This window comes from Gopherus evgoodei, chromosome 1, assembly GCF_007399415.2.
Source record: "Gopherus evgoodei ecotype Sinaloan lineage chromosome 1, rGopEvg1_v1.p, whole genome shotgun sequence".
NCBI classification, from domain to species: Eukaryota; Metazoa; Chordata; order Testudines; family Testudinidae; genus Gopherus; species Gopherus evgoodei.
This window is the reverse complement of record NC_044322.1, coordinates 244,191,988-244,205,404: the sequence shown is the minus strand read 5'-3', so window position 1 is coordinate 244,205,404 and position 13,417 is coordinate 244,191,988. Positions and strand designations below refer to the sequence as shown.

General features: G+C 41.3%; 1 protein-coding gene across 3 annotated transcripts in view; it reads left to right on the top strand.

Moving 5' to 3' along the window:
• The window catches only part of BCAT1 (branched chain amino acid transaminase 1), a 102,572-nt gene extending 89,416 nt beyond the window's left edge, over positions 1-13,156 (top strand). For all 3 annotated transcript variants that reach the window (XM_030541551.1, XM_030541559.1, XM_030541544.1), the window contains 3 exons: positions 236-376; positions 1,823-1,897; positions 8,477-13,156. In XM_030541551.1, the coding sequence (XP_030397411.1) occupies positions 236-376; positions 1,823-1,897; positions 8,477-8,518 (258 nt within the window). In that variant the 3' untranslated portion in view covers positions 8,519-13,156. The remainder of the gene's footprint in view (positions 1-235; positions 377-1,822; positions 1,898-8,476) is intronic.
• The last annotated feature ends 261 nt before the right edge of the window (positions 13,157-13,417 follow it).

Sequence of the window (13,417 nt, the reverse complement as noted above, 5' to 3'; positions counted from 1 at the left end):
ACAAAAGTTTGAGAACCACTATTACAGATCTTGGGTTTTCCTTGGAGGTCATTCATCTAACAACTGACCAGGCCATAGCTTGCCTAGCTGCATGAGAACTGAAAATTAACTGGCTACAACTGAGTTTGTTAAAAATATCACCTCTGTGATACAATGACAGGTGTCTAATGTAAGAAAAGAATTACGACATTTAGGAACACGTGCTCTGGTTTTGTCTTTCTAATCTCTGGCACAGGGAGAATTTAAAGTGTCTGAGCGGTACATCACCATGAGTGATCTGACAGCTGCCTTGGAGGAAAACAGAGTCAAGGAGATGTTTGGTGCTGGGACAGCTTGTGTTGTATGCCCTATTTCTAAAATACTGTACAAAGGCAAGGTAAGGAAAGTAGTATTTGTGTTTACTTTATTCCCCATATAATTACAGCTTGGCAATGTCTGCAGTTCATGCGGGAAGTACTTTATCAGTATATTGCCTCCTAACTTCTTCCCAACTTCTTCTCAAGTTGGGGAAAACTGATTTTTTTTTCCAGAATTCCCTCACCCTCTTTTTTGTGTTTAATTTGAAATTTCAGAACTTCATATTTTGGACCAGCTCTATAGTTCGTTGAAGGGGGGGGGGGAGGGAGACTGCAGATTTTATTTTAAATTTAAGTAAAAAAAAAAAAATCATTCGTACAAAAAAAATCAGTTTGAAATTTCATCAACATTTTGCAATTAGAAGCATTTCAGCCAGCTCTGTGATGTGATTTGCAGTTAAAACTTCCCTTAATAGGGAGGCTGACAGCCAGTCACAGTTCCTTAGTTCTGTTCTGCCCATCCTTGGCATAAATTAAAATTGCAGAGGAGGAGATTTAAATTCTTCCATCAGCAGAAATGGGTCATACAGAGAACATGGCTTTGCTCTACCATGACCATTCCCCTTCCATCCCCTAATGTGTCTCCTTCCTAATCCCTCCCATGCCTGACTTAATCCTTCCGCTTATACCAGACAGCACAGCTCTGTTGGAGAGGACACAGGAGGCAGAGCTGGTACAGGAGATGGCTTAACTGTTTCTGTCTGCTGTACAGCAGTTGGGAAATTCCTCCTGAACAGGGGGAATTCTGTAGAGCATTTCTTTGTCCTGTTTAAGTTCACTTTACACTGCTTATGTTGCACAAAATGAACTTAGCAGAGCAGTGAATCTAGCCCAGGAGGTATGTTGATACTGTGAAGATAGACAACAGAACAAATAAAATAACGATGTAGAAAATGATGCTTCTAATAGATGGACTATATCTATTAATATGATCAGCTTTTGAGATACGAATGGGAAACACTAAGATGTTGACTATTGAAAATTATGGTAAATGTACTTATTTTAACACAATATGCACTGTAGATAGTAAATAGAAAGGTGCTTCTTTGAGTTGACTATCCTCCTCCTCAAACCTTACTGACTGAGCAAGAAGGTAAGTGTCATGTAGTGATTAGACCTTGCTTGGACTCCGGTAACAGCTGGGTTCTATTCCTGGCTCTGCTGCTGCTCCTTTGGCCATGTCACTGAGGATGGCCTAAACCAACTCTCATTACACCCAGTAGAAGTAGTACCGTTGACGTGAATGTCCGCTGATCCTTGAGCTTTCTGTGTCTCCTATAAAATGGATATTAATGATCCTTACCCACCTGATGGGACTGTTATGAGGTTTAGTTAATGTTTGTGAAGTACTTTGAGATCCTCAGATTTAAAAGGCATTTATATATGTATGTACTTGTTGTTGCTGTTGTTATCTGACTGTACATGATGAGCTTCCAGGAATTATTCTCATTTTAATTCCATCCTAGAATTTGCATATTCCAACTATGGAGAATGGACCTCAGTTAGCAACCCGCTTCCTGAATCAGCTGACTGATATCCAAGTAAGGGATTCTCTTCTTTGGTATGATAACAATAATGAAAAGGGTGAAATTGAAGGAATGAATGGTTTTTCTGTTACAGGCTCCAGGAATTAAAAGATAGACTCTTTCTCCCACCTCTCCTGTCATTGAAACTTTGGTAGATTACCAGTGGTACAGGAAGATATTTACCCTACATGTCACTGAGGGATGCTGTTTTCCTCCTTAAAACTTGCCCTCTCTCTTTCATCTTGAAACAGAGTGATTTTAATACAGGTGTGAAATACAGGAGTGCTTGTAAAAGACTGATGTTTATGTCCTCTTCACATGACGTGGGCCAGGATTATAAAAAGTTATACTTGGTCACTATCCACAAACTCCAGTGACAGCTGTTTCATCTTCCCTTTAAAAAAAATACAGTCAGATAAAACCTAATATCAACTTTCACAAAATAGAACAGCCAATCAGTTAAAAAAAACCCTACAAAGCAATGTCTTGGATGGTGGGCATGGTATTTGATATTGGCCAGTAACTGCTATCTTGTAGGCTCAATGTCTTTCTGATCATGCAGCCACTACTTGTTCCCAAAACAGTTCCTCCTTTAGTGGCTTGTTAGATGTTAAGATGGATCTACCATTTGGCATTTGTATTTGCTCTCATTACCTGGAGAGGCATGTGTTACTTCTGTTAGTGCACAAAGACTGTTAATAGCATTCTGGACATCCTCAAGAAACTAAGCACCGGTGTCCTCCGTGGTTTAATTAGATGTCTTCTCTTTCTCCTGTTGGGGTGGTGAATGATACATGGCCTCAGCATGGATAGAATAGCTGTTACCTTGACAGGTTGCAAGTCGCTTTGTTTGAGATCTAACATTCTCTCCCACTTACTATGGCAGTAACTCTTCGGCATTCTTCTCATAGTATTTCTTCTGATCTGGGTTGCTATAGTTATTTCATAATTGCCTCAGAGTTAATGGTCTGTGGCTCAAGAAACACATTAGATGTTGCCACTAAGGTTTTTATTCTCCTGCTGGTGAGCTGCTGAACTGGTGATCCTAATAAAACATAGTGAGATACGTTGCAGTATCCATACTAAATATGGATCCCTTGACTCTATCAGCTCTTTTATTTTAAATTTTTACTTACTCTTCTGCAGATCTATAGTAAGGGCTTCACCTGGTGTGCATGAACTGATGCAGCCATTAAAAAATTGTCAGATTGAGTTATTCATTAATTGTGGCCCATTGTGTGCTATAAACTCTCCTGGAATGCCCTAACGTATTGAGATTTACAGTGTGATATTCAATGTGTTGTACAATAGAGTAGTTAATGTAATAAAATAAAATGAATAACATTCCACTAACCCTTCATTTTTTAAATCAAGTAGTGTGCACCAACCTTGGACTGGGGACAGTCGAGCAACTTAAGCAGTTTCAGTAGCTCTTTTGGATTCTTGTTCTTCTACTTATTGCAGGTTTCACACATCGATACTATCATATAAATACTGTCCCAGCTGCTTTTCACCACCCTGCTGACACAAAACAGCTAGAAAGTTGTTGAATCTCTGCCCTGCTGGAGTCTCCCTCTGTGACAGAATTCTCAGGTGGCACAGATCAACCATTGTGGGTCCTAGGATTGTCTCCAGTTACGTCATGGACACCATCCAGGGTAGTCGCTACACCTTTACAAACAAAGTATTGTTTGATCACAACAGAAGCATAACAAGGCAAAAAGAGTTTTCAACACAACAAACAGCCTATATGCACACCTGTCTTACCTAAAGCTTAGGTAGGCCTAGCTTATCCACATGCCCCACCACAGGGTGGGAAGACAATTTACACACCTGCAGTCTCTCCATCCCTGCCACCGGAGCTTCAGGGACTCCAGGTTTTTATCCACTGCAAAATTTTGTTTCAGTTTTCTGCCTGGGTTTCCCCTCTCCTCTGCCAAGGCAAGGGTGTCGAACCCAGCATGGTCTGAGATAAACTTCAGAGGGAATGACACCTGCTTTGTCCCGTGAAGTATTGGTGGCTATCAAGAAGGTTTCTCCATTTTCCTGTTTACCTGCAAACTAACCCATGCTAAAAGTAAACCTTAATAATCATATAGCAAACAACACAATAATAATCAAATTGACAGCTGGAACACATGATACTAATAAACTATCACAGATAGCCCCCATGCCCTTCACTTGAATCATTTATATTCTGATTCCCCCTCAGAAAAATCTCCCCATGTAATTAAAGTGGAATACAGTATTGTTTGCTGTGCTCTGCTAAGCAGCTTCCACATTCTACCATGGAGGTGTGGAGCATTTCAGTGTTAGAGGAAACGAGTCCCATATATTTGTATTTAGCATGTAAAGAGCTTGTGTGTTCTTCTGCATAAAGATGTTGTATGAATTAGGCCCAATTGTCATAGTGGTCACTATATTAGGAGCTGGACTGAGATGAATAATTCATTTTGTGTATGCCAACTGACAGTGATTAGGTGATAGGGACTTTCAGTTCCAGCGATGAGCACTGCATTTGAACCTGTAACCTAGAGGTGAATCACTCTGTATCCAATTACTAATCACCTCTGCCATCCAATTCCCTCATATGCAATACATGCTAGTTTAACATTTTCAGATTTCTTTGATTATTTTGCATCTAGATCTATTTTCCTGCCACTTACTGTTATTTGTAATCCACAGTCCTCCATGTGCAACAGGATTTACTTGGATTTGAACAGCAGTTCAGTGGGAAGTAGAGCTAGAATGACGAATTAGAACTTTGTGGGCAGAACTGATTACATTTCTCACTGCAGTAGCAAGAGACAGGGGAACACTGCAATATGCATTTACACTTGTGTCAAAGGAAATTGTAATTACTAAAGATCGATGGAGATTTTAGATGAAATAATTTACTCTTTGTATAGCATTGGTGTGGTTATGAATGCATCAATCACAGAATACTGTGTTCTATAACAGCTTGAGTTAGAGGATTTAAAGATGAGGTTCTCTCTGGGAATTGCCTCTAAAATGCCAGTCTCCTTCTTCCCTAAATAAAAAGTCCTGAATGCTTTGGTTAATATGGCTAGTAGTCCCAGATATTGTAGATTATTTATGGCTTTCTTCATGATGATTTGTATTTTTAAGGAGGATGCAGTGAAAGCTTGTTCATTTTTAAACTGTAGCTCAGAAAGCAATTTGGGTGGGACAGGTGAACAGTTTCAGGTGAAATTATTATTTGTATTAGAGTAGAATTTAAAGGCCACAATCAATATCAGGGACCCATTGTGCTAGGCACTGTAGAAATATATAATAAGAGACAGTCCTGCTACACACACTAAATATGCGAGCCTGAGAAAATAGTGGTAGAGAGGGTTGGCTAGAAGAGGAAATATTGTTATCCCCATTTTACAGATCAGAACCTGAGGAGCAGACCTATTAGTCTATGAGTCTATGAGCAGAGAGATTAAGTGACTTGTCCAGGTTACATAGGAAGTCTGTGGCCAATCCAGAAATGGAATCTGATCTACTTAGTCCCAGTATAGTGTCTTAACTTCACAACCATCCTTCCTTTCTAAAATATGAGAATGAACTCAAACCTTTGGCAAAAACTGAATCCATACTGACCCTTTCGGGGAACTTTTGGAAGTCTGGATTGTGATTTCAGTTTTAAGCACTTTTACATTTCTTGGTTCTGAACAGGGTGAGACACTGAAGTCTGAGGCAGGCTGTTCTTACAAACAGATGCAGGGAGTACTGGAAGTCTCACAAGAGAGTTTGTTTTCATGAGGTTTCCTGCCTATTTTTGTAGGTTCTGGAGGTTCAGATAAATTCCCAAGGTTTTTGAGTTTCACTCAGTTACTTGACAGGTGAATTAATAGCAGTAATTATCCTAATTAGCAGAGTAAACTTCAACATAAAGAACTCACCTCTTTTAATGGAAAATGCTGGTGCAGCCTCTGCTCAGTACAGCTTGGGTGGGCATGAAGGGAGACAGGAACCTTTATGGTGCCTCATTAGCCAGTGCTTCATCCAGGTCAATTTCTAGTGTGAATCAGAGGAGCCTCACAGCTGCTGTGACTTATACCAGCTGCCTAGGACCCCCAAGGGTCTGTTCCAATAGTAAAGGATCACCAGGGTTAGCACCAACTCCCTTTTCTCCAGTCATGCCCTCTACATTACAGTGTCTCTTTGCCACCCAGGGATTAGTCTATGCGGGAGGAATCCTGCACTGTTCAATTAAACTGACATTATGGCTGCTTTGCAATGCCAGGGAAGCATCTATGGTGGGGACAAGGAACTGGCCTGGAAATGTCATGAATGGAACCCTGGTTTTTGAGCATGGTATAAAACATTCCGTCAGCTGCGCTGCAGACCTGTGTCCAGTGATAGCAGAATCAGCAACAGGGAGAAGAAATATCCCCAAGGACTGTTAGAAGACATTATGGTGTTGTGTTGTACAGAGAGCTGTTCAGCCACTAGCCTTTGAAGACATCACTCCCAAATGCTGTTTCTTCAAGTGAATACAGCAACAAGCCAAGAGATTTTTCTCTTCTTGAGAATTCATCTTTTAGATTGCTTGTCTGCCCTAAGGTTTTTCTCATATGGTCTCCATGCTTCCACACTCCATTTCAGTGTGTATACTGGCCCACTAGAGATGTATAGGCTGCAGTGCCTTCCATATGCAGATGATACCCAGATCTCTGTTGTCATCTTAGTCTGACCCACAGGTGAAGTCTAGAGATAATCTGACTCAAAGGCACTGGACTGGGATTCAGGAGATCTGGGTTCCATTCCTGGGTCTGCCACAGTTCCCCATGTGACTTTGGGCAAATTATTTCAGTACTATGCTGCCTTTCCTACCTGTAAAGCAAGGGTACTACTTCCCTGGTTTGTCTGTCTATTTAGATTGTAGACTCCTCATGGCAAGGACTGTCTCATACTATGTATATGTATAGCACCTAGTTTACTAGGGCTCTGATGTCGGGGCTTTTAGGTGCTATTGTAATATAAATAGTAATTGAGTTGGCATGTCCAATATTTGAGATTAGACTTTACCTCCACCTATTCCCTTAACCACAATCCCACATCATTTACTGATTTCTCTTCTCTCTCTATTCTGACCACTGTTTCTCTCACCGTAACAGGGCTTTACCTTCACCATTGTGGTACACTTGACTCACTAGTCAAAAGCCAAAGTCCTCACCTTCCAAAATAAACAAAAGTCCAAACCCAAACAATGTTCACCCCTCCTGGGCTCGAGTAGTCTTTTTCTTGGCCCTTCCCAGGGCTAATTTGTATAGCTGTAGTCCTTTTTCCACCCAGATCTGTCCTGGTCTCCCTTACTGTTGATGTAGAAGTTGAAAAGTAGCTTCCTTCCACCCTCTCTGGCCAGACAGTCACAAATGGACTCTGAACAGTTCCTTGTCCCATTGTTGCAGAGAGTTTCCATGCCCTGTCTCAGAAGGATCCAGTGCTCCATCTACTACTGACCTATATCCACATATAATTTACCTAAATGAATGAGCTGTGTCTGAGTACAGGGTTTGTGACAGAGAGCCAAAGGGCTGGTCTACACTACGGGGGAAAATCGATCTCAGATACGCAACTTCAGCTGCGTGAATAACGTAGCTGAAGTCAAAGTATCTAAGATCGAATTACTCACTGTCCTCATGGCACAGGATCGATGTCCGTGGCTCCCCATATCGACTCTGCAACTCCGTTGGGGTTGGTGGAGTTCTGGAATTGATATAAGTGTGTTCGGCGATCAATATATCGCGTCTAGATGAGACACGATATATCGATCCCTGAGTATTCGATTGCTACCCGCCGATACGACGGGTAGTGAAGACATAGCCTTAGAACTGTTTACTTTCAAATTAAGATCAAATGCCGTGTCAGTGTAATAGCTAACTGTCCTCTGCCCTGGGACTGTCTTGAAGAGAGATGGAAGGTCTTTTCTATCCCTGCCTTCTGTAACTTTGTTTATTACACAGCGAGAGCAGACTCATTCTTCATCCACAGTAGATCTGGTTTTGATTTACCACGTTGGTGTAACATTTTACTTTGTAAGATTTCTGATTTAGATTTATTTCAGGTTTAATAAAAAAGATGTAATAAAAAGCTACTTTTAAAATAGACACATTTGCATACTGGGGCCTGAACAGGGGCTGCACGTGTGAGCAGATTAGTAAAATGACCATAGGGAATAGTTGCAGGACTTTTAACACAGGTTATATTAAATGCATAGACACCTCCATCAAAGCAGGACTAGTCTGCTTTATATCCTCTCACAGGAGAGTATCTTCACCCCTTCACAGCCTACTCACATAGAGATGGATAAAGTGTCAAACTGCCTTCAGCTTTGTTTAAAACACAGACTGTAGCTAAGGCATAAATCCACAAATAAACTATTTTATAGGGGGCAGCTATGGCAGTGGAAAGGAGCTTTGAAATAGGTGTAAGTTATAGTTACTCCCACCTACAGGTCCCCTTACCCTGCCAGAGTGGTGGAAAAGGGCCTTAGAGCAAACAAAATTCAGGTCCTGGGAAAACTTTGTTGGTGCAGAGTTACCTTTATTTCCTGAAATACGTTCTTTGTTTTTGTTTCAGTATGGAAGAGAAGACAGCGAGTGGACACTCCTGGTGTCATGAATACAGAGTGGCGGGGATCAGACCTTCCATACACTACCCAACAGGCCAAACCATTACACCAGAACAATCGCCGATTTTCTATAGCTGCCTGTTTAGAGCTGTGCGTAGGGTAGTCAGTGTTCTCCCTTTCCTCCCCAGGGTGATTGTTTCCACATGCCAGGGAATGTGAACACAATCATTATGATTTCTACCATAGTCTTGCTAATAGAAGCCTATCTTCTTGTTAGAGATTCTAGATGTAAGCAATAGAACTGTCCCAACTGTTTTCTTGATGCCTCCTTGTGTCTTATGTACAGTCCAAAAACTTGTCATATACTCTTCAACTGGTCTTCAGTGTAAGTCATGGTGTTTTTCCAGCTGCCACCACTACTGGAGAAGACTGCCATATAAAAAAGTTGCCCATTATTTAGGGGAACAGTTACTATCCCTTAGTCCTATTTCATTTGCATCCTCAAGCAATGGATTATGTTTTTCTCTGTTACTCCACTTATGTGGGAGGTTCCTCTCTGCATTCCCAGAGCCCTGAGGAGCCCGTTTTTAATTCTGCCAACATCATACCTTCACCTTTTAGGCCCCATGACATAGCAACCACGCCTTTAGAATGAGGATGAATTGGTGGGAAATCCCTTCAGAAACCAGCAACACCACTCCTAAATCAGCTTACAAGAACTTACAAGATACAAAGTGATCTTTCCCCACCCAAGGCTTTACAGTGCTCCCAGCCCTCGCTGGCCCATTTGTTTCTTAATATGATCTTTCTATTTTCTGAAGAGGCCAAGGCTTTCCAGTATGGGTTCTCCTATATCTTCCCCTGCTTGCCAGTGGAAAAGTGCTCAGCACAGGAGAACAGAGGGATTTCATTCACTTCTTGTCATTCTGCACTACCATGTTCCCTTACCTCTTCATACTCCACTAGACTTGTGATACACTCTCTGGTTGCCAAGATACAAGATACAGAACTGTTAGCTCGCAATTAGGGAAATTAATAACTTCTGTAAATTTTCTTTAACCCTTAAATATACTACCATCCATATAAGTTTTCTCATCTATGTGCACACTTTTCTCAACTAGTTTTAAGATGTCTCCTGCCAAAAAGGAACTACAGTATTCAGTAGTAATACTCCAAAATGCTAGGGGCCTGATTCTTCTGTTACTCTGGCATGGAACTTATGTAACTTCATAGCTGTCAATGGAATTATACCTGCATAAAATCAGTTTAACAGAATGGAGCCTCAGACCGTACATTTTAAACTAGCCATACAGCAGTATTTTGGGAACTAACTAGTATTTTTTTAAAAAGACGGGAAGAGTTTCTCTCCCACACTTTCTAACTGACCCCACCTATAACTGGCAGTTGCTAACACAATGTAAAATATACTAAGCGTTATCTCTAATGGGCAGCCCCCTGTCTTAAGCCACCACTTAAAATTATCCACAGGGCTTTCTTGTACAGTATTTGGTCAAACATTAACCCTCAGTCTCTACTAGGCCACCATTTTCTGCTGGTCCCATGAGTGGTGGGTTAGACAGATCTTGCTGCAGTCTGTTCTGATACCTTATTGAAGAACAGTTGAAGGTTATCAGTGACAATTATTCAGAGTGAGTTGTTGGACAGTGTTCTATTTAGAATATACCTACAAGCACAAAGTGCTGTTTCATTTATGGTAGCAGTAGTACTGTGAATTTCTTCTACTCACAATTTAAATTTGTACTGTGCTCTGGTCTCTGTTCAGTTTCTTGCGATGTATCATAGACCACTGGTAGTTTATTTATTTGTATTCGTCTACTGGAAAAATTAACATAGGGGATACATTGAGATATGATGTGGGGTAGAGGTGTTTTTCCAACAAGGCAAGTTCCACAACTGAAGAGTGCCTTTGACTAGAGTGTGTCATAGAGCTCATACCAGGTTACGTCATGAATGAGACTAAAAGGCTTCCTGTTACTGAACCGTAACCTGATCCCTCACGTTTAGCTTAGATAATTGTCTTTGACAGCAAAAGTCTAGGTGGTTCAGTTTGACTGAGGTGCCTGGGGAATTGGATGTGCAACTCCCATACTTGAGATATCAGTAGTATTAACAGAAGTTGCACATCAAATCCCCCCTGGACAATACTGACAGTAAACTACTCACAAGTCAGAATGAAGAAATGAATACCAGTTACAATGATTGATTTAGAGTGGTTGACGTTTTAGAGTCTTAAATCAGACTACAACAATTTTAAGTGGGGCTCAACATTGGCCTGTAGTAGTTGTAGTCTACACTGACTTTTGGGGAGACCTGAGTTAGACCTCCTGTCTCATCTCTTCACCTCTTGTACTGCTGGAGACCTCAAAAGTGCAAGGGCTAACGGAGGACAAAATTGGAAGGTCCACAAAAATATGAGCTATTTCCTAGAGAAAAAGTGAAACCATGTAGAGCACTCCCAGTCAGCTAGTGTCACCTCTGTGAATACTTTTGCTCCCTCTTGGTAAATTCAAACAGCCTTGATTATTTTCATTCAGGCTCTGGGTGAATAGGTTCCAGGTTTTAAACATTATATACTAAATAAACCAGCAGAGTATTTTGATATTTCATGACAAGCCTGTGTGGAAATCCATAGCCTGCATTCTGCATCTGTATTATTTTATCCTTTTATCATAAAATTCCGAGAAATAACATTTGTAAATAACAGTGAGCACTTGAGAGATACTGTGTTCTCCTTATTTTAGCCCATATAGTTTAGGAAGGAATTGTGCTATTCCCTGAGCTGATAGACTGTAAAAGAACATCTGCACATCTCTTTTCCATGTGCGCTATTTGTTTAATTGTAGCAGATTAACATAGAAAGGCTATGGTACATCATAACTAGGCAATTATCCATTCTTCATCACTTAGTTATGGTTATACTAATTGATCATTTAAGAAATAAGATAGTCTAACATTAGGAACATTTGGCTGTTCAGAAAAGATCAACAAATTAATAATTTTGTGATATTTGCATAATTGGCTGCAATTATTTAATGTTTAATTGGATTGATCAAATGCGATTCAGCCTCTCACATGTGGATGCTTTACAAACAGTGGTACTTTAAAATGATAATGATGAACTATAATTTTTGCAAGTTCTTTCTTTCCCCGCACTTCATTCTTTGATTATTATTTTCAGCCTTGAGCATGTTCCTAATTTTCAGTTTAGTTTCAGCTAGTCATCTGTTGGAAAGAAGTCCTTAAAATGAGCTCCCATTTCAGAGGTCCACAAAAACTAATGTTTCATACAAACCTTGATGATGCAGGAGTTGTGGAAATAGCAGCTGTCACTATATTGCCAGATTCATAATAGCAGTTCAGGGCAAATTCACCCAGGGGTAACAATGATTTATTCTGGTCAGAACTCTGGCAAAGGATCCTCAGGGTAGAAAGTCCATCCAGAGGAGGTTGTGGCAGCACAAAGCAAATGTAATTTCCTTGACAGGGGAGCTAGAAGGGCAGCAAGGACCAAAAAATGGGAGATGCTGGCCAGGGAATATGGCCACGGGATGTTCTGACTCAATATAGTCTTCAACAGTGTCCATGAGAAGGATTCCCAGAAAACCCCATCCATAAGCTAAGTCTGCCCACGTCCCCTAGCAGAAATCCCCGAGAGACTGCAGTAGTAATACTACCTGCCCTTTTTCTGGATGAATCACCACTGGAGTGCTGGGAGATATAATTGACCCTTCCCTGCCTAAGTGCTGGTGATTCTCTTGTCCTTATTTTATATTACAGCTGGAGAATGGTAATCTGAAAAATAGGGCATTTGAAAGGTAAAGGTTCAGTATGTGCTTGTGGGAATGAACACACAATAGAGTGTAGATACATTCAAGTTAGAGGTGTGATTCTCAGCCTGAGGAGACATACCCGTGCTCATGCTGATAGAGCTAGCATGCTAAAAATAGAGAGTACGCCGGTGTGAGCAGCAGGAGGGACTAGCTATCCAAACATGCCTAGGGTCTCAGAAGGGATCGTACACAGGAAAGCTAGCTCCTTAAACTACTTCAGCTACACTTCTATTTTTAGCATGCTAGCTCAGTCAGAATTAGCATGGGTATGTCTCGTTGAGCTGGGAGTTGCATCTTCAGCTTGATGTGTAGACATACCAATATGTGAATCACCCCTCATGTCCAAGCAACTAGCAGTGGGCAAGGCAGAAGGGGCGAGAGTTGAGAGCTATTTAACAGATCCATCACCAGGGGCAAAGAGAGGAGGAACTCTTGTCCAGTGTTATCTGTAGAGCAACCTGTGTCATCTCCTCAAATCACGTAGCCCCTTTACTTTGCTTCAGTATGTAACAATGCAATGTCATAGAGCAAATGTTGCAATGCCCTGTCAGAGCATGGCACAGCGATTGATCTTCCAGGCATTGCTCAGACTCCTTTTACCTCTTTAGGACCCCGCATATGGTGCACAGAGTAGACAGGCCCAGTAATGAGGGGAAAGCAGCATATAGGTGGGTACACTTGTATCACCGTGTAGGTCTATGCTGCAATAAAACAACTACAGCAAGTGTCAGAGCTGGGGTCAACTGACTCGGGCTTGTGCTCCAGGGCTAAAAATAGCAGTGCAGATGATTGGACTGGAGCCTGGGCTCTGAAACCCTCCCCTGTCACCAGGTTACAGAGTCCAGGCTCCAGCCCAAACCCAAACTTCTACACTGCTATTTTTAGCTCAAAGCGCAAGGCCCATAAGCCTAAGTCAGCTGACCCAGACTCTGAGACTGTGGGTCTTTTATTGCAGTGTAGACACACTCGCATTCCAGATATACCTAAAGCAGAGCTAATACTAATGACCTAGCCAGGGATGGGGTGGGTTCTCCATCACTTGGAATCTTTAAATCAAGATTGGAGATGTCTTTCTAGAAAATATGCTGTAGCTCCACC